The 19,833-nt window shown below is 43.9% G+C and overlaps 2 protein-coding genes across 6 annotated transcripts; both read left to right on the top strand.

Moving 5' to 3' along the window:
• Positions 1-214: 214 nt before the first annotated feature.
• timm17b (translocase of inner mitochondrial membrane 17 homolog B (yeast)) lies at positions 215-3,708 on the top strand. 4 transcript variants are annotated; one of them, XR_011086245.1, is made up of 6 exons: positions 215-347; positions 1,000-1,226; positions 1,296-1,424; positions 1,682-1,792; positions 1,863-2,064; positions 3,622-3,708. XR_011086245.1 is itself a non-coding variant. In XM_068649692.1 (6 exons), exons 1-6 carry the CDS (start codon positions 322-324, stop codon positions 1,931-1,933), a joined length of 501 nt encoding a protein of 166 aa, XP_068505793.1. In that variant the 5' UTR covers positions 216-321; the 3' UTR covers positions 1,934-2,890. The 4 variants fall into 4 exon arrangements, 2 of the variants coding, with proteins under 2 accessions (XP_049608902.1, XP_068505793.1); XR_011086246.1 differs by having other exon boundaries at positions 3,110-3,687; XM_068649692.1 differs by lacking the exon at positions 3,622-3,708 and having other exon boundaries at positions 216-347; positions 1,000-1,099; positions 1,163-1,226; positions 1,863-2,890.
• A 1,517-nt stretch (positions 3,709-5,225) lies between these two features.
• On the top strand, positions 5,226-19,716 carry cacna1fa (calcium channel, voltage-dependent, L type, alpha 1F subunit a). 2 transcript variants are annotated; one of them, XM_068649691.1, is made up of 45 exons: positions 5,226-5,419; positions 6,278-6,417; positions 6,722-6,867; positions 6,949-7,101; positions 7,324-7,520; positions 7,595-7,698; positions 7,790-7,932; positions 8,058-8,123; positions 8,197-8,260; positions 8,408-8,434; positions 8,550-8,710; positions 8,982-9,207; positions 9,495-9,702; positions 9,773-9,893; positions 9,977-10,049; positions 10,130-10,193; positions 10,283-10,340; positions 10,941-11,037; positions 11,130-11,259; positions 11,331-11,390; positions 11,572-11,678; positions 11,790-11,877; positions 12,196-12,303; positions 12,370-12,422; positions 12,498-12,644; positions 12,715-12,916; positions 12,989-13,147; positions 13,432-13,542; positions 13,619-13,702; positions 13,869-13,889; positions 13,975-14,103; positions 14,185-14,250; positions 14,328-14,419; positions 14,533-14,692; positions 14,798-14,925; positions 15,000-15,096; positions 15,181-15,283; positions 15,375-15,476; positions 15,563-15,687; positions 16,382-16,686; positions 17,201-17,335; positions 17,415-17,764; positions 17,996-18,108; positions 18,170-18,499; positions 18,802-19,716. In XM_068649691.1, the coding sequence occupies exons 1-45, from the start codon at positions 5,363-5,365 to the stop codon at positions 19,006-19,008; spliced, it is 5,817 nt and encodes a 1,938-aa protein (XP_068505792.1). In that variant the 5' UTR covers positions 5,226-5,362; the 3' UTR covers positions 19,009-19,716. The 2 variants fall into 2 exon arrangements, with proteins under 2 accessions (XP_068505792.1, XP_049608898.1); XM_049752941.2 differs by having other exon boundaries at positions 5,402-6,417.
• Positions 19,717-19,833: the final 117 nt, after the last annotated feature.

The raw sequence follows: 19,833 nt of genomic DNA on the forward strand, positions 1-19,833 counted from the left end.
TTTAATACTGTTTGGATTTGATTTGAAAATATTTTACATTTCATATCAATAAAAATACCATAATTTTAGATCATTTTGATAAACAAACTAAAATTATTTATGTAGTTCTCCTACCGTGTGTCGCCTACAAAAACGTCATCGGACCTTGCCTTTTGCTACCAGCCGCATGCATGTTTACTCCAGACCACTTGAGGTACACTATCTTTTTTAGGTACACTAAAAAACAAAAAACAAAAAAAAAGGAGCCAAAGAAGAAACTTTAAAGAACCCCACTTGGAGGATAATCACAATGACGTCACACCGCTATCCATCACAACAAACATGGAGGAGTATGCTCGTGAACCTTGGTAACATTACGCTTTTTGTATTATTTTATACACTTATTAAACTATTCGACCCAGTTCTAGACTTTGTTTTGTCTGTGTTGTGTCGCAGTAGTTTATAGAACCGTGTGGACGATTCGGCTTTCATGTTAGTAAAGAGATTAGGGTATTTAAACTACAAAATGTAATCTCTGAGCGCTAACAGAAATGAAATCATCAGACATTTTATGTTTTTGTTTTTTAACTATGTTGGAATAGTACGACAATAAAACTAATGGTTGGAAGTAGTGATGTCTAAATACTTGTCCTGAACTAAGTCGATTTCAGTCTTTGTTGTTTATGCTATATCTATTTTGGGACAACTTTTTTTTTTTTTTTTTTTAACTTTTACTCCATTTGATATCTGCAGTTTTTGCTACATTATTAGCTTGGTCAAACAAGACTTTAGCAACCCTGGCTAGCACAACTAAGAATATATTGCTAAAGTACTGGATGTCTGATAATTATACTGAAAAGGGTATTCTGGTTATCCTACTCAATATCTTCGATTAGTCCAACAATAAATAAATCAGAGTAAATTTTGAAAGAGCAGATTGTATGCAAATGATTGTCAGTGGTCAATTATAAATATTAGATCTAGTCTTTTAAAATTTGTGGAAATGTTGCTGCTTGTTAGCCCGTGGAGGATAGTGGATGACTGTGGAGGCGCTTTCACCATGGGTGCCATTGGTGGGGGCGTGTTTCAAGCCATCAAGGGCTTTCGAAATGCCCCGGCGGTAAGTGCGCTTATTTATTCTTCCTCTCTGTACTTTTTATGTGATAATACTGCAACATTTCAGGGAGTCGCACACAGATTGAAAGGCAGTGGAAATGCAGTGAAGTTAAGAGCTCCTCAAATTGGCGGTAAGCAGGTAATAGAACAGAAATGTTTGAACTGATACATCAACGTCAGTGTCTTGATTTGTTTTACAGGTAGCTTTGCAGTGTGGGGAGGTGTCTTCTCCACCATCGACTGTGGTTTAGTTCGCCTGAGAGGGAAAGAGGATCCGTGGAACTCTATAACAAGCGGTGCTCTGACAGGGGCCATTCTGGCTGCACGCAGTAAGAGAAAACTCAAGTAGACACTACGGGGGTACGTCATAGTTGGACCACAGTGTCTTCAACTTCACATTTAAACTTTATACCAGCGGTGGCCAACCAGACAGAGACTAAGAGCCAATTTTTTTTACTGTGTTAGCCACATCATACACATGAGCACACATGAACTATCACCCCCCCCCACCCACCGCAAATTTGTACACACCAGTTTGAATGGCCACATGAGATCAGAAGGCTTTTGGGTTTTTTTCCCCCCCCAGGTGGGCCATTAACCATGATGGGCTCTGCCATGATGGGGGGAGTTCTGCTTGCGCTAATTGAAGGTGTCGGAATTCTCCTGACAAGATACACAGCCCAGCAGTTTCAGAATCGTGAGTGACAACACAAGTGGGTTTTATCATTGGGTGCTTCGACTTCAAACATGTTGTTGTCCCCGTTCAGCGCTTCCCTTCGCAGAGGATCCCAGTCAGTTGCCTCCAGAGCGTGACGTGGCACCAAAGGCTCACTTTTAGTAAAGCCACAGGGGAGGGTGCCAATTCACTTGTCACTCAGTCCATTCACCCTGGAACTTATCAGCAAGTACAAAGATGGTGAAGGGATGCAGAGAGTGACTCCCGCTGATGTGAAAGTCAACTTACCTCAGGTAGAAATGACTCTGAATTATCACTAGGGACGTTGTAAATAGTTTTTTTGTGAATCAAGACAATAGCTATTGACAGAAATACACTGGTGCGTTAAGATATGAGTTTAAATCGTTCCATGACTACACGTGTAGCTCATGTCATCTTTCCCCATTGAAACGCCAAATGGAAATGCAATTTGCAGAATTATGTGAAATTCGATGGTGCCGTCTAGCGGTAGAGCTCAGAAATGCAGCTTGTCTTAAAATTTGCCCTGCATCTCCAAAGAAATCGACTGTTGAAAAAGTTAGGGCACTCGTTTATCGTCAATTAAAAAAACCTTCAGATGTAGCATTCATTCATTCGTTCGTTCATTTATTTAGTTATTTATTTGTGAAATGCAGATTGCACATGGCAGAAACTGCCACTGGAGCCAAGGCAATGTTTTACACTAGAAAAAGCACTTGGCACACCACATACAAACGAACACACACGCACACAAAAAGATTGTACTTGTATAGATTAATGAGCAAATATATATCATTTATCATATAAGTAATTGACCTTTTTTTGTGAAAATAAGGGGGAAAAGTAACATTTGATAATTGAGATCAAGGTGCAGTATCCAGAGAAAACCCATTGCAAGTGCGGGTCCCTCCCGGTGTGCTTGTATGGCTTTTTTCTGGGTAGTCGGCAAACATGCAAACTCAACACAGGGTCGTTGTTATTTAAACAATAGGATTGCAACTTAGCAACGTGATCTTGTTTTCCTGTATAGAATGTTTATTTTCTTACAATATTTATTCAAGTGGCTCAAATGAATAAAGATGTCAAATGTTGGTAAATCAAGAGATTGTGCTTTTTTTAATTCCCTTCCTTGTTTTGCTTCAAAAACAACTCAACTTATTTTGTTTCATACGAGGGAAATTAATATCTTACAAAACTATTTCATAAAAACAAGTACGATTAATCACAGAATCTCAATTAGACTTTGGGAGCCTGGCCACTCCCAAACATTAATTTTGTTCTTCTGGTGAACAACAGAATTCATATTTCTGTCAATTACAGCAAGTTGTCCAGGTCCTGAGGAAGCAAAACAGCCCCAGACCATCACATGGCCACCACCATGCTTTGCCTGTTGGCGTCATGCATGTTCTTTTTGGCAAATACTGAGCCATTTAAACACCAGATGTAACGGGCTGCACAATTTTAAAAAATAGTGTGCGTAAGTCCATGTATTTATATTAACGAGCCGAATTGGCTTCTTATATGTCTATGCTCGCTGCCCTGTGTGACTAATTTCTTCCGGGCTTTACCTCTACCTTCCCCTCGGAAGATTTCCACAGTGTCATCCCTCTAAACGGCTCAGCTGTTTAATCCTACTGGTTCGTTGGTTGACCACCGCAGAGAGTGGTGGACGCTTCTATCCACTTGTCCACTCCGACCTGGGAAGAACTGAGCTTTCTTTGGATTTCTGCATGCATGCAACTCACCGGCCGGAGCTGCGGGCGCGCACACGCTGGACTTGTGTCGTCCGTGCTAACTTTTAGTGTGCCGGTTCTGTGTCCTTTTGACATCAGGCGGTCCCGGTGGGGGTTTGATGGTGGTGACTTTGCTCAGCCCCACATCGTGGTGATAAACTATGGACATGGACGGGGTCAAGAAAGGTAGGACTGCTTCTGTTTCTTCACCTTTGTGATGTAATCTGTGATGATAGTTGTAAGGGTTTTGTCCATGCAGGCATTTTGTTAAGTGTACCATACTTGAGCTGTCTGGTGTCCACATGGCCCTATTAACAACTAGGTCACATCTGCAGGTCTTATCTTGTCATAGAGGCCTACCTGGACGACAAGCCAGTCTGCAGCCACAACTGCTTGCTGCATTATTAATAAAACTATATATTAATATCAAATTATGGAAGGGACTATAGCTATCTTGCAAGCTCTCTCCATTTTGCTCTCTCTAGTCTGTCTGTCCATCCGTCTACCTGTCCATCAAGTAGTATCTATTTAGTATCGACAAGCTTCATAATTGATATTTTGTTTTCATCAGCACATTGTATTTGCAATATTTATTGGGCCTGTCACAATAATTTTGCACACGATATAGATTGTATGTGTTCTCTATATGTTCAATATGTAATTAATTATGTTGATGATTATTGCAGTGTGTTGCATATAGCCCTGTACAAGCTAATTCACAGGTGTCAAGACTGAGGCCCGCCGAGTGCATTCAGGACTCGACTTCCTCTTTTTTGTGGCTCGCAAAAAAGCATACCACAATCTTTCCTTAACTCAGTTTCTAAACTAGCCATAACAAAAAAATATATATGCCAATCAAATTCTAGGGCAATTATTGCGCATGCAGCTCAACGTCTGGCTTACAGACGTCAGCATTAGCCATGTTTTCAAATCTAATTAGCATGGTAGAAACTTTAAGCAGCATTTAAACGGCCTATGTCATGTCTGCCAAGAAATGGATGCCGCTCCTTAATCAATGAAAATACAAGGACAACTCTCATCAGAGATAACGCCAATAGGCTGACAGCAGCATTGAAGACATTGCAGGAAGTTCTGGCAAGTAATGGCTGTTCGTAAATGTACAACAATCTTCCATCTTCTGCATACAGTATGTCTTGGAAGACAGTTTGCAAAGGCACACTTGAAGCCTCCCAAAATATTTTGTTCAGTTGGAACTGGGGCCTCAGTGATTGATTCATTCTGAGGACAATCACATCCCCAGGTATTAAGGGTGTGCACACTTATGCAACCACATTGTTTAAATTCTATTCTTAGTAATTTAAAAACAAAAAGGTTGTACAGTATAATTGAGTGATCAAGTTGCTGGTGGAAAAAGTTTTGAAACAATTTGTCTTGGTTGAATTCTTGAATTTCATATTTGAACAGCGTGTGGAGCATTTCGATATCCTCTGTGTGTGCCGTATTCCTTTGAAACACATTTCGTGCTTTTACTTGCTTCTTGTTTTGGTAGAAGCCCCTCCAGGTGGCGATGGAGGGAAATCCGACACCCTGGGCTCGACGGGCTCGGCCAAAAAGCGAGGCGGGGGGGCCAAGAAGGCCATGCAGGCCAACAAGTCTGCCCTCAGAGCCCCCCGAGCCCTCTGCTGCCTCACCCTCAGCAACCCCATACGCATGGCGGCGCTGGCCCTGGTAGAGTGGAAATATCCTTCCTGTGTACTGCCATCCCACACACGATGTGACACAACTGTTCTAAAAGTTGACGTTGTTGAGGCCTTGACCACCATTTTCCACACCATTCGATATCTTCATTCTGCTTGCCATCTTTGCCAACTGTGTGGCCATGGGGGTCACCAAGCCCTACCCCGATGATGACTCCAATGCGACAAATCACAAATTGGTGCGGATCACACTTGCTGTTTTCAATGATTTCAGCCTGGGTTTATTATATTTGATCAAATGGTAACCAGCAAAAAGAAGCTAATTGTAATTGGCAAAAGTAGACGTTCAAAGGACTATTAGGGCCATACTAAGAAAAAAAAGGCGGGGGTGCTGTAATGAGAATAATGTGAGAGTGTGAACAATTGTTGAGAAGGGAATGGTGTGTTCCACAGTAATTGCATTAGAGAGGGGTAAAAAAAAAAAAAAAACCTCGGCTGAGTGTCCCGGCGACTGTTAGTGCTGACTTAGTTAAATACCAACCATCTGCCTTGCCGGCTTCATTCTATGCTCCCTGATCTTCTGTCTTTTTTAATCATACTAAAGTTTTTAAGTACTAAATCAGTCAATAAGCACATTACCTGATGATTTTCTTGCAAGCAATAAAAGCTCAAGCATGAATGTGATACTTGTTAAACAAGGTCACCAAGAGAGAGACGAGTAGAGCTCTTTATTGGATTTAGGCTAAGATGACTGTTGAACATCCCGACGCTCCAACAGTTAATTTGGACCAATTTTGCATCTTTGTTTTGTATGTGCACGTGTGAATTCCATTGTTCATTTATCTCCTGTTTCATTTGATCTGTCAGACTGAGGCGCAAGCCAAGTGGTAGTAACAATTTGATGCCGACTTAAGCAGCGGGTTTCACAAAAAGGATTGAGTGGCTGGTGTAAGTGGGTTAAGAGGTTAAAACGCCAAGCAGTGTATTTCATGGATGGGCGGAGCAAGTTGACAGTTTTTGTTTCAGAATATTTTGATTCCTGTTTGCATGGCGTTTCATGGCCTCTCATGCACTTAAATGCTTTCATATGCTTTCAGGAACAAGTGGAGTACGTCTTCCTGGTCATTTTCACCATCGAGACTTTCACTAAAATTCTCGCCTACGGCTTAGTCATGCACCCCAGCGCCTACATACGCAGCGGATGGAACTTGCTTGATTTCGTCATCGTCATTGTCGGGTATTTAAAAAAATGAAAAATTGCAGGTCTCAAAATGATTCATCGGTTACAGGGAAAGATTATATTAAAAACTGATGTTGTTGGACCACCCAAACAAATCAGTCCCTCTGTTGTGATAGTGCGTAATTGATTTTTTTTTTTTTTAATTGAGAGAATCGAGTAAACAATTTGAAAACTATTCCATAGCTGCAGCACTAATTATAAGTTATGTTTTGATTTTGTTTCAATGCCTGTCAGTCAAAATATATAAAACCGCTCAGTGGTGCTGAAAAGGTCGGCTCATTAATATTGCATGTCGGTGCAGGCTGTTCAGCGTCATAGCGGAGGGCATGACTGACCACAAGCCAGGAGAGGCCCATCATGCTGCGGGAAAACCCGGGGGCCTGGACGTGAAGGCTCTGAGAGCCTTCAGGGTGTTGAGACCACTCCGACTCGTGTCCGGAGTGCCAAGTGCGTTTGTTGGCGGCTATCTTCCCGCGCTTCCTCCTCTGTTGCGTTCTCAGCCAAAATATGTGTTTATTCTCTCGCCAGGCCTGCAAATTGTGTTGAATTCTATCATGAAAGCCATGGTCCCGCTCCTCCACATTGGTATGCTGGTCATGTTTGTCATCATCATCTACGCCATCATCGGCTTGGAGCTCTTCATTGGCAGGATGCACAAGACGTGCTACTTCACCAGCACAGGTTTCTGCAAACTCCAAATATAGTGCTCCTATTGCCCCCCCCCCTCTAACTCCGCCAGTGGCAACATGATAGACAGATAATATCACAATAGTAAAAGTATAGAGTGCAAGTGTCCATATAAAAAAACTGATTTCAAGGGTATTTTTATTTTGGTATACTAATTCATTTAAATGAGGACAATTTTAATTACGCAAACCAACTCCTCTCTGTTTTTACTTCCAGGTATGATGGTGGAGGACGACCCGTCACCTTGCGCCTTTGCAGGGAGCGGTCGCTTCTGCGTGACCAACGGGAGTGAGTGCAGAGGCAAGTGGGAGGGTCCGAACGGCGGCATCACAAATTTCGACAACATTTTCTTCGCCATGCTAACCGTCTTCCAGTGCATCACCATGGAAGGCTGGACAGATGTGCTCTACTGGGTAACTAATCCGTGCCTGCTTCATTTCTCCACTAAAATATACCAACTTTTTCTATTTTCCGTCTCTCCGCAAAGATGAACGACGCCATCGGTTTTGAGATCCCATGGGTGTATTTTGTTTCTTTGGTCATCTTTGGTTCCTTTTTCATCATCAATCTCGTTTTGGGTGTGTTGAGCGGGTAGGTAGACGACTCGGTGATCATCGTGTGACCGTCAAATCGGAGGTCAGAATTGACGTTTTTTTTTTTGTTTTTTTTTGTGGCTTCACAGAGAGTTTTCCAAGGAAAGGGAAAAGGCCGTGGCTCGTGGTGAGCTGCAGAAGGCCCAAGAGAGCAAGCAGATGGAGGAGGACATGATCGGCTACATGGACTGGCTCATAGAAGCTGAAGATGTGGATGAGGAAGGAAATAAACGTCAGTCCTGGCAGCACACATATCTCATTCCTGTTTTATTTTTCTTTTATTTATCTTTCCGCACATTTTGGCCATCTACTAACTACATCCACAGTTATCAACAAATTAAAATTTGTCCCCAAAAGGAGCGGCGATTGCCAAGAAGAAGATGATGAAGAAGTTTGGCTGGTACAAACAAAGTGAAGATGGAGGTACGTTCATCGGCTGCGACGTCGGGTCATCACGTCCGTCTTATTCTTTCTCATGGTGTCTACCTTCCGACAGAATCGGACTCGGATGATGACATAGCATACCTCGATGATGACAGCGGGTTCTGTGCTTCTCTCATGTAAGACGATATGACAAAACCGGTTTGTGTGTCGTTAGAGTGAATCATTTGAGAGCTTAGTAAAAGAAAATGTAAGCAACTTATATTTTTTTTATTTCAGATATTTGTTTTACCTTGTTCACCACAAATTGTCTTCTTGTTTTCCAGGGCCAAGATGATGGCCAACAGCTTTTGGTAAGATCTTCAAATTGACTTGTTTATTTATTTTCATCTATCCTATACCACAATCACACAGACACGCAATATTCAAGATTGTGTTTAAAAAACACATCACTTGCTCTTTCCTTAGCGACCAATTGTGCCAGTTGAACCACACGTTCAGGAAGAACTGCCGCGTGGCCGTCAAGACAACCAACTTCTACTGGTTGGTTCTTCTCCTGGTGTTTCTCAACACGGTGGCCAGCGCCTCCGAGCATTACGGGCAGCCAAAGTGGCTGACAGAGATGCAAGGTAGGAAGCCTGTCCGTCGAACCTTTGCTAAGACACTGCGGACGTTAGTGTTCATGTCAATACTTAGTTCTGTTGAGCTCAGCATGTGAACGTCACATGACCAAACTTGGACAACAAGTGGAAACTGTCCCTGTGTCCAAATTCCGGATCATCCGATGGCCGCATTTTGATGCTTAATTTGGATTCCACAAACAAAATCTTAATCTGAATGTCGTGTTTAGGCTAGTGGGGGCCCCCAGTGACAGAAAGCATTTGTTGTGTGTCTCCTCAGAGCGAGCCAATAAGATCCTGCTGCTGCTCTTCACGCTGGAGATGCTGATGAAAATGTACGCCTTCGGCCTGCAGATCTATTTCATGGCCCTCTTTAATCGCTTCGACTGCTTCGTGGTGTGCGGCGGCATCCTGGAGACGCTGCTCGTGGAATGGGACTTCATCCCACCCATCGGCATCTCTGTGCTCCGCTGCATCCGACTGCTGAGGATTTTCAAGATGACGCGGTAGAGACTGACAGAACCGCTCACACCTCTAAATCCTATTAACTAGTATTTAAAAGAAAGTTTAAGTCGCTGTAACCTTATGCACAGTTGGAATATTTCATTCATTCTGTGTACCACAAGGCTCAATCCCACACCTTAAGAATTCCCGCAATGCATTTCAATGAATTTATCAATTTTCATTCCATAGCACAGGCGGGTAATATTTTTTGAAACACGCACGCCAAGCATTATTTTGAATAACAACTCTATTTTTACCATTTAATACATTTGCTGTTGCCTCTTTTCAGGCATTGGGCGGCCTTGTCGGACTTGGTCAACTCTCTCCTCAACTCCATGAAAGCCATCTGCTCCCTCCTGCTGCTGCTCTTCCTCTTCCTCATCATCTTTGCCCTGCTCGGCATGCAGCTATTTGGAGGCAAATTTAACTTTGACGAGACTCAAATGAAGAGGAGCACATTCGACTCCTTCCCTCAGGCGCTGCTCACTTGCTTTCAGGTGATTTCACGCAGTTGTACGTTGTTCCCGTCTTCTATGATTGATGGTTAGTCCGTTTTTCTCTTTCCAGATTCTCACCGGAGAGGATTGGAATGCTGTGATGTATGATGGCATCATGGCCTACGGAGGACCGATCTTTCCCAATATGGTGGTGTGCATTTACTTTGTCATCCTGTTTGTCTGCGGTAACTGTATCCTTTGTCGTCGAGTACTCAACGCCAAATCAAATGACGACCGTGTAAGAACAAATCGACTTAACGCATGGCGTGTTCAGACATCCTGCTCAATGTTTTCTTGGCTATCGCTGTCGACAACTTGGCCGGAGGAGGCGAGCAGACAAAAGCCGAGTGGGTTTGAGGCTTGTTCTGAGAGCCTGCAATATGAAAGATGAAATACATTCAGACAAACCGCATTTTGGCATTTTCAGGGAGAAAAAAGATGACGATGAAGACTGGGATGACGAGGATGAGAAAGAGGATGAAGATGGGGGGGTAAAGTGTTTGATCACAACCAATAATACTTGATTTTTGAAGGAAGGTAAGAAGGAATGATTTGTGCCTATTTTGATTTTGGTGTGCAGAACGAGGATGATGACTGGCAGGAGAATGAGGAGCTGAGGGCCATCGAGGGCTTGGAGGGTAATGTGCATTTATTTTAAAAGACACAATTTCAGTAACTAATATGCAACAAAACACATCAACATATTTTCTTTCATATAATCATAGGTCTAATCGATAATTATATTATCGATAATTACTGAAGGCTGACATGATTCACTGTGATTTTATATCAACACGTAATGACTACAGCATGTTTAACCAATTTCGTCACTTGAGGGAATATTCTAGAATTCGCTTGTGATGACATTTTGCTTGCAATTCAGCTGAAGAAATTGGCGGTAGTCCCTCTGAGGCACCATCGTACATGATCTTCAAAATGCAAGCACTTCTAATTTAGGTCATTGCATTCTACTAGTTCTCCACTAGATGGCACTAAATTGTAGCCTCACTTAAAGCCCAACTATCTCAAGCCAAAGTTCAAACCGTTACTCTATATTTTGTTCTTCTCTGCTTCATCAGTCCTTATTTGACCCTCTAAAATATGCCTTAATTTATTGTGCAATGTCCTTTCAGTGTAAAAATATTTTTTAACTGTATAGTGCTGTCAACAAGCATCACAATGTAATGATAATCAATACCAGCGCTGTATGTAAAGGTGTAATATTTCCTACTTTGTAGGAGTTGCTCCGTTAAAGCCAGAGTTCTCTGGTCCAAAAGAAAAGATTGTGCCCATCCCTGATGGCAGCTCCTTCTTCATTCTTGGAAAGAAGAATTGGTGAGCAAAGCACTCGGAGTCACCTAAACATTTTCATTGAGTCTCACCTCTACTTTAACTGCCTTTCTTCGTCATCTCCTTTGAATTGCCAGCTTGCGAGTCGCCTGCCACAACCTCATCCATCACCCCTACTTCACCAACTTCATCCTCGTCTTCATCATCCTCAGCAGCATCTCTCTGGCCGCTGAGGACCCCATCAAATCACACTCATTCAGGAACATTGTAAGCGTGCTCCGTGTTTCCTCACATTGGCATCTCAAGCGCAACTCGATTGATCAAATTGTCATCCTCAGGTGCTGGGTTACGCCGACTATGTTTTCACGTCAGTGTTCACGGTGGAGATCGTGCTCAAGGTAGGTGCACTTTTCAGATATTGTCACCTAATCTCATTTCGAATTCTTTTTTTTTTTTGTCCAATCAGCTGCTTCTTCTATTAGCTGCTAAATGTAGCGATGTTCAGAAAACTAGCAATACATTCAACACATTAAAAATACTCACCAATTACAGACATTATTTGATTGCTGTCGTGTCTAGATGACCGTGTACGGCGCTTTCCTGCACACCGGCTCCTTCTGCAGAAACGCCTTCAACTTGCTCGACTTGCTGGTGGTCAGCGTGTCGCTCACCTCCTTCTTTCTTCAGTGAGTCCAGTCCGTTCATCAAACAAACGTTTTTATTTTTTACTGGAAAACCCACGGCTTTAAATTGCCACAAATCACATTATCATTCTCAAAAGCCGACTTTGCCCACAGTTCCAGCGCTATTTCGGTGGTGAAGATTCTCAGGGTGCTCCGTGTGCTCAGACCTCTCCGTGCCATCAACAGAGCCAAGGGACTCAAAGTAAATTTTTAAGATATGACTTGTATTTCAGATTAGATTTTTTTTGCTATAACTTGAAAGTGCACACTTAAGGTACAAGCGCTGGATCCTATTTTATTCATTTGATTTGAGACATGAGTGTTTTGAGTTACGAATGTGATCACGGAATTAATTAAACTCGTATCGGCTCATACCATTACATCAATATCTTTCTGAAATTAAGAGGAAAATGTGATCCAGATATTGTCTGCTTCGCAATTGGGCAGATATGGAACACATTTGAAGGAACACATATCACAAGCTATTTGTCTTTTTCTTGTTGTTCTTGTCCACTCCAAGAATGTGGTGCAGTGCGTGTTTGTGGCCATCCGCACCATCGGCAACATCTTGATTGTCACCACGCTCCTCCAGTTCATGTTCGCCTGCATCGGAGTGCAGCTCTTCAAGGTTGTCAGCATTTTCACGCAGAACCTTAAGACAATCATTTCATTATTATCCGTCTGATGTTTTCAGGGGAGGTTCTACAGCTGCACGGACGAAGCCAAACACACACCTGAGGAGTGCAAGTTAGTTTGAGCTTCTTTTGTCCTCAGCAGCTCAAGTGGAAACTTGAGAAAGGAAAGTGTTTGACCTGCTTGCAGGGGAACCTTTGTGGTCTATAAAGACGGAGACATGAACCATCCCATGGTGAAAGAGAGGATCTGGGAAAACAGCGAGTTCAACTTTGACAACGTGCTGATGGGCATGCTGGCGCTCTTCACCGTGTCCACGTTTGAAGGCTGGCCACAGTAAGTCGCCACGCTCACTTTGGCGCCTTTCTCAGCTTTACTAAGTGGGGCCGTCTCCTCCCGCGTGAAGGCTTCTTTACCGCGCCGTGGACGCCAACGCCATCAATCACGGACCCATTTACAACTACCGAGTGGAGATCTCCATCTTTTTCATCATCTACATCATCATCATCGCCTTCTTCATGATGAACATTTTCGTGGGCTTTGTCATCATCACCTTCCGGGAACAAGGAGAGGCTGAATTTAAAAACTGCGAACTCAACAAAAACCAGGTACGTGAAAATAATTTCTTACTGCGGGTCATTACTTGAAATATTAATGCTTTTGTGTGTCTCTTTTTGCAGCGCCAGTGTGTGTACTATGCTCTGAAAGCTCAGCCCATCAAGATTTACATTCCCAAAAATCCATCCCAGCTCAAATTCTGGAGGATTATCAACTCCAGTCAGTTTGAGTACGTCATGTTTGTGCTGATTCTGGGCAACACGCTCACGCTGGCCGTGCAGGTACACACACTTGTCTGGAAGCGGCATTCTCTAGGGATGTCCCGATCACACTTTTTTTGGCACCCGGGTCAGAGTCCGTACAGGAAAAAAAACATCACGTGATCGTCGGCCTGATTTGCAATCTCATGTTTGGATCGGCACATCCCTACCAGTCAGAATTACTACACACAACTAAAATCTTCTCATACAAACTCCTAAAATGCTCCAAATTTTACCGTCCTGACATTCTGAGCTATCGGGCCCGCCGTCGTTGCGCTAACTGGAGGTTTTGTGTTGTCCATCAGCATTACGAGCAGTCCAAGATGTTCACCTCCATCATGGACATCCTCAACATGATCTTCACGGTGGTGTTCACTATCGAGATGATCATCAAGTTGCTGGCTCTGCGGGCTCATGTGAGCTTTCACCCATTCATCAGTGAAGCATTTGAAGGATTTTTCACTCACACCTGTGCGTCGTCTTCCTCCGCAGCATTATTTTATTGATCCGTGGAATTCCTTCGACGCTTTAATTGTGGTGGGGAGCGTGTTGGACATAGCAGTCTCCGAGTTAAGCGTAAGTCTGACGGCTTAAACCTTTCCTATTATTTAATAGCAAAATAACAGAAATGGGTAATTGACACTCCTGCCTTCACCCAAGTTAGTTAGTAAGTAAAGAAATAACTGCACATGGTTTCTCTTCATTGATCGATCTGTCTTGTGTCTCTAAAATGTGGCTTCAGGGAGGAGGAGGTCATGGTGAGGTAAGAAGCAAGAAGAACTCAAACTTGTTTGTGCGTCTTCTCTCGTTCCGGCGTTGTTTGACAGTCTCCTTTTGTCGCTCGGCAGGGAAAAGGCGAAAGCGGCAAAGTTTCCATCACATTCTTCCGCTTGTTTCGAGTGTTGCGGTTGGTCAAACTGCTCAGTAAAGGAGAAGGCATTCGAACCCTCCTCTGGACTTTTGTCAAGTCCCTGCAGGTCAGAAGAAATCCGGCGGAATATCTCGTCATGATAGGAAGTGCTCTCTTTCAAATGTACTTTTGAAATTTCCCCACTCAGGCGTTGCCTTATGTCGGTCTGCTCATCGCAATGATCTTCTTCATCTACGCCGTCATCGGCATGCAGGTGAGTCTTCTGGACCAAGAGTTGCACTTTGAGTCAACAGCCTTTACCTTCACAAACAATGGATTGACACTTGACAGACGTTTGGGAAAGTGGCCGTGGACGACGACACGCATATCAACAGAAACTGCAACTTCCAGACCTTCTTCATGGCTGTTCTGGTGTTATTCAGGTCTGGCCTCATTTGGTTGTGTGATTTTTGATCTACTAGCCTTTTTTTTATGATGCAGTGGAACAGACTAGCAGGTTTTTGAGATGTGAAGAACTCCATGTTTGTTTGGGCAGGTGTGCCACCGGAGAGCAGTGGCAGGAGATCATGTTGGCCGCGCTGCCCGGCAGACGTTGCGACCCAGAGTCGGACACCGAGCCCGGAGAAGAGTTCTCCTGTGGGAGCAACTTATCTTACATCTATTTCATTAGCTTCTTCATGCTTTGCGCATACCTGGTGAGTGAGGCCCGGCAGGATCAAGTAATTTCTCTTACTTGGGATCCAAACAAGCTGTTGAGCTAACTTTACATTTTGCAATCCGTTCCCTTTCTCTCTGTCCAGATTATCAATCTCTTCATTGCTGTCATCATGGACAACTTTGAGTACCTGACAAGAGACTGGACTGTACTTGGAACGCACCACCTAGATGAGTTCAAGAGAATTTGGTCCGACTACGATCCCGAGGCCACGTAAAGACTTATCTTCTCGCCGTGACTTCCTGTGCTGTCGTTTTGCTTATGTGTCATTTTGTTATGTGTTGCAGCGGCCGCATTAAGCACATTGACGTCATCACGATGCTGCGTAGAATTCAGCCTCCCCTTGGTTTTGGAAAACTTTGTCCTCATCGTGTCGCTTGCAAAGTTCGTTCTTGCTTTCACCGCAGCGTGCGAGATATTTGACGGGTACGTTCATATTTGGCTTCCTTTGTGTGCCCTTCCTCTTAGAGGCTGGTCAATATGAATGTGCCACTGCATCCCGATGGGACGGTCACCTTCAACGCGACTCTGTTTGCTCTGGTGCGGACGTCCCTCAAGATCAAGACTGAAGGTTCAAACTCAACAATAATAGAACCGTACAATGAAGGGTGCAAAACATTGTGCAAATCGAAATGAGGATTTGTTGCTTGCGTCTCTCTCAGGTCCCATTGATCAGCAGAATGAAGAGCTGAAACTCATCATCAAGAAACTCTGGAAGCGAACCAAGCCCAAGCTAATAGATGAAATCATACCTCCCCCTAGAGGTACTTTGCAGTATTACTGTAGAGTCATGGATTTGTCAAGCCAATGTGTAATGCCAATTGTCATCATACTCTTATTTTTCTCTTAGGGGACGAGGTGACTTGTGGCAAGTTTTATGCCAGCTTCTTGATTCAGGACTACTTCAAGAAATACCGTAAGAGAAAAGAGAGGGAACGGAAGTCGAAAAGGAAGGACAAGGCCGCCTCTCTTCAGGTGATTATTGACCTTTGCATAAAGTTTGTCAGCAACAGAGGTGGGCATTCAGTCCAAGGGACAGAATGGTCCACCCGTCCGTCACTGACAGATGCCCATTTTGTGGATGAAGGATGAAGGACAAGAAAGAGTCCAGGCGGAAATGTTTTTGTGCCCGTCCGTGTAATAGTCCCTATCGGGGTCAAGTCCTTCAGACGGACAGTTTCGGTACACTTACATTGAAGTATGCCAAAAATGTTTTTCAAAAGACCCTACTTTGTCTCACGCGTGTAACCGCCAATTCAGACTGAATGTGAATGTTAACCTGAAAGTTGGTGCTCCAGAGTTAAATGAATAGTAAATGAGCCAGTTAATGAGCCATAATTATGAATTATGAAACCTCTGCCATTTGCCTCTCTCATGCCGTCACGAATGGCAAGGACAGCCAATAAAACGGGGCATCTCAAAGACAAATAAAAAAAAAAAAACTCAATAAATTAAACCTAGCACCACCACCGTCGTCCACGGGATGATGAAAAAATAATACTGCTTTGGCCAGAGCACAAAAGAAATGCGTATTCCTGCAAAATCTGCAATTAGGCGATTTTTTCAAATGCCGAACCATAAACTTGCCCAATATTGACTTCTGTTCCTTCCATACAGATATCTTGTATGTGCTTTCACAGGTGTCATTTTTTTCCGTCTGTGTCCTTAGCAAGGTCTGCGGACGCTGCAGGATCTGGCTCCAGAGATGCGCCTGGCAATGGCATGCGACCTGGAAGAGGAGGAGGGTGCAGACGAAATATTCGAAAGCGAGCACGGAACCTCGGTCACCACCACGCCCGCTGCCACGCCCATGCCGCCCATAGAAACGCTGGTGCGGCAGACCGCCGTCGTCGTGGAAGCGGAAGCTGTCCCAGAAGTAATCACGCAGCAGGTGATGAGTCCGAGCAACTTAGAAATCGCGGGGGAGAGTGTCGTCACAGAACAGCCGGCGAGGTCGGAAGCTCTGCTCAGCAGGTGGGTTCCCCGCTTTCTCACTCTCATTAGATTCTGCCTTGAGGTACAAGTTTAATTTGTTCTGTGACCATGTGTGTCACTCAAACACTCATCTCAAATTGAAATGAATGGAAATGCAATTAATCTGTTCCAGAAATTTGAAATGTTTTATTTTTAATTAGAAAAATAGGCATGGTATCATAAGTGGGTCTGAAAATTGTTTTTCTTTGCTCAACAATGCAACTCCGATTGAATGTGCAATTATTTTTTCAAGGTCTTCTTCCTATTTATTTATTCAAGCAATAAATTAATCTTTATTTCAAGAAACATTATCCATTTTATTGTACATAAATGTTTTGGTCTTGACAAAATTGAACCAGATAAGAGTGGCCTTGACATAAATCAGAACCACAACAGTTCTCAAAATTAAATTAAATTTTACATTGTGGCGTCGTCCGCAGAAGTTGAAAAACATAACGAGCCTATATTACGGTACCTTCTGAATTCAGTAACTTGTGTTTGCACTCTTGAACAGGGCGGATTCCATCAGCGACCTGCCTCCCCCTCCAGACTCAACAGAGTTCATAGATCCGGAGGTGACACAGCCCACAGTGACTGAGCAAGTTCCTCCTAGCGAGGAACATTCTGCAAATCTCACATTTGAAGACCGGTAAGGAAAGCGTCTATTGGGAGGAAACCACTTAAGGTCCATAAAATCGTTCTGATATTCTGTTGTTGTTGTCTTGTAGGTACGAGTATCCTGAGCCCGTATCTCCTTTACCACCTGCGCCAGACTTAAACGGGCAGAGCCTCGAACAAGCCAGCAGCGTCGGCGAGATGTCGTGCGACGCTAACGGCTCGGCTAACGGTTACCCCAGAAGCGCCGTGAACGGAGAAGGTAGTTTCGCTGGGGAGCCCTACCCAGCACAGGCATATAACGACAACGGATACTCGACTTATGAGAACGGCGGCAGCGTCGCCAGCGTCAATGGCAACGGCAGCACTGTGAGCGGAGGCTACACGGCCAACGACTATAATGGAAGCACCAGCAGCAGCGCACAGTTTGTCAGGAGGAGGCTGCTTCCGTCCATACCCAAAGGTGAAGCACATCACATTTGTGACACTTTTTGATCATCACAGTCTGCTCATAATGCTCACCTTTCCAATGAGCTGCTCCAAAAGAAATCCAATGCTGCTATCTGGTGGCCAATTAATGTTTTGTTTATGTATTTATTGTAGCGGTTTTGTTAATTCAGATGTGACTGGCATGCTTTTGCTATTTAAGTAGTAATCATCAAATTGCCTAACCTGCTCCCTCTTGTTGTTTTAGGTCATAAGCCCACCTTTAACTTTCAGTGTCTGAGGCCGCAGAGCAGCGGTGACGACATTCCCATCCCGGGAAACTACCGAGGCAACACATCCCCAATCAGGTCTCGTCTCCAGGTAAGAGCCGCACTGTGTTCTCTCACCGCCTCGTTTTAACATGGTCGCTCTGTCATGCCAGGCGCAGCATAACCTGGACTCCCGGCCCAGTAGCGTGTCGTCGTCGTCGTCCGTCTCGTGGGCCAATAACATGGCGGCGGGCAACACTCCCGGTCCCGCGTATATCGCCCCGTCGGGGCGCAGGGGCAAGCTGATCTACACCCCGATGATCCTGGTAGATGAAACCACGGGGATCAGTCAGCCGCTGTGGAGCAACGGCTCGGCCAGCCTCCCCGCAGGAAGCCGTCCCGGGTGGTACTCTGGCCAGAGCGGGAACTACGGCAGCTTGAGGGTTCCACCCCCCAACCAGGGCTTTGTGGACAAAGGCAGCGCAGACAGTCTGGTGGAGTCGGTGAGTAGAAATCATGCCGTCCGCTTCACTGCATTGCAGATTTTTCTAGCATACTTGTATCGTGGGAATTTGTGGTGATTTCTTTTCAACACATACATTTACTGCAGACTCTCGTTGCAATAAGTGTAAGGGAAAATTCCCACTGCAGGAAAATGCCATCTGATTTTTTTGGGACAGTCTGAATGACTCAACTACGATTTTTTTTTTTTTTTTTATTTCCGACCTGTGTCGCTTTCATATGTGGTTCGAGATCGGATACGTATTGAAAACATGCTATACTGCACACCCTTGTTCATCCTCAGATTCTGATATCCGAGGGTCTGGGTATCTATGCCAAGGACCCCAAGTTTGTGAATTTTGCCAAGCGGGAAATTGCTGAAGCTTGTCACATGAGCCTGGACGAGATGGAGAGCGCCGCTGCCGACTTGATCGCCCGCGGGGCCCGTCAGTCCGTTTCTCGCTTTGAGGACCAGCTGGCTGACGAAATGAACTGCGTGATATCGTACTGAATCAGATGGACAGACAGGAGACGGGATGGAATGAACACCTGTGGGAGAGAGAAAAGGACAGAGAGAGAGACAACACGTCCCCTGTCATTTGTATTCGAGAGCCAACTCGTTTGCTTGCCGAAAATAAAACAAAAGGCAACCTGGCACGATGCAAATTAGTGCAGGGGTGGGCAAAGTATGGCCAATCAAAACCAACAAGTATGTAGCACATTTTTATGAGTCCTGCAAAATTTGTTTCATGCATTTTCCCTAAAATCGGTCACTTAAAATTTTTATTTAATCTGTTTGTATTCATTTATCTCAATAAATAATTGGCTAACGGAGTTATTGTAAATATGACCATAACACAATTGAGTAAAATTATTTTTAATGTACAGATTATAAAAGAATTTATAAGTGTTCACTTGATTTTATGTACATTACATCTCTTTTGTTTTACAAATCGCCTGATGGCAAATTACAAAAATTGGCCCACCCTTGTCATATGTGCAGGTATTATCGCCGCAATGTGGTTGTATCAGACACGAACAAAGACTTTTATGAACAACCAAAGAATAGATTTTATTGTGATGACCTTTTTGGGGTTTTCCATTGTACTGTCATTTTGTACTGTACTTGAATGACCACTTTACACTCTGTTATGTGCAGCTGAATTCATCATTGTGAGAGTTTCTATCGCATTAAACTAAGTTCGGGATTCGGCTTTCATGTGAGATTCCAGAATGAACCTAAAACGCATTAGAACCTATGCAGGCGAACTTATTGAAATTTGACCTTCTTTATTCTTTTGAATGCTTGTGTCCAACTGTTCTGTTGTAATACTTT

This window comes from Syngnathus scovelli, chromosome 2 (genome assembly GCF_024217435.2).
Source record: "Syngnathus scovelli strain Florida chromosome 2, RoL_Ssco_1.2, whole genome shotgun sequence".
Lineage (NCBI taxonomy): Eukaryota > Metazoa > Chordata > Actinopteri > Syngnathiformes > Syngnathidae > Syngnathus > Syngnathus scovelli.

Bases quoted from the DNA above. Each gene is read 5' to 3' on its own strand.
- timm17b (XM_049752945.2), top strand. From the start codon at position 322: ATGGAGGAGTATGCTCGTGAACCTTG. The intron at 1,227-1,295 runs GTAAGCAGGTAA...TTTGTTTTACAG, and splicing joins AAGAGCTCCTCAAATTGGCG to GTAGCTTTGCAGTGTGGGGA. The intron at 1,793-1,862 runs GTGAGTGACAAC...GTCCCCGTTCAG, and splicing joins AGCCCAGCAGTTTCAGAATC to CGCTTCCCTTCGCAGAGGAT.
- cacna1fa (XM_049752941.2), top strand. From the start codon at position 6,170: ATGGATGGGCGGAGCAAGTTGACAGTTTTTGTTTCAGAATATTTTGAT. The intron at 11,878-12,195 runs GTAAATTTTTAA...GTCCACTCCAAG, and splicing joins ACAGAGCCAAGGGACTCAAA to AATGTGGTGCAGTGCGTGTT. The intron at 13,890-13,974 runs GTAAGAAGCAAG...GTCGCTCGGCAG, and splicing joins GAGGAGGAGGTCATGGTGAG to GGAAAAGGCGAAAGCGGCAA.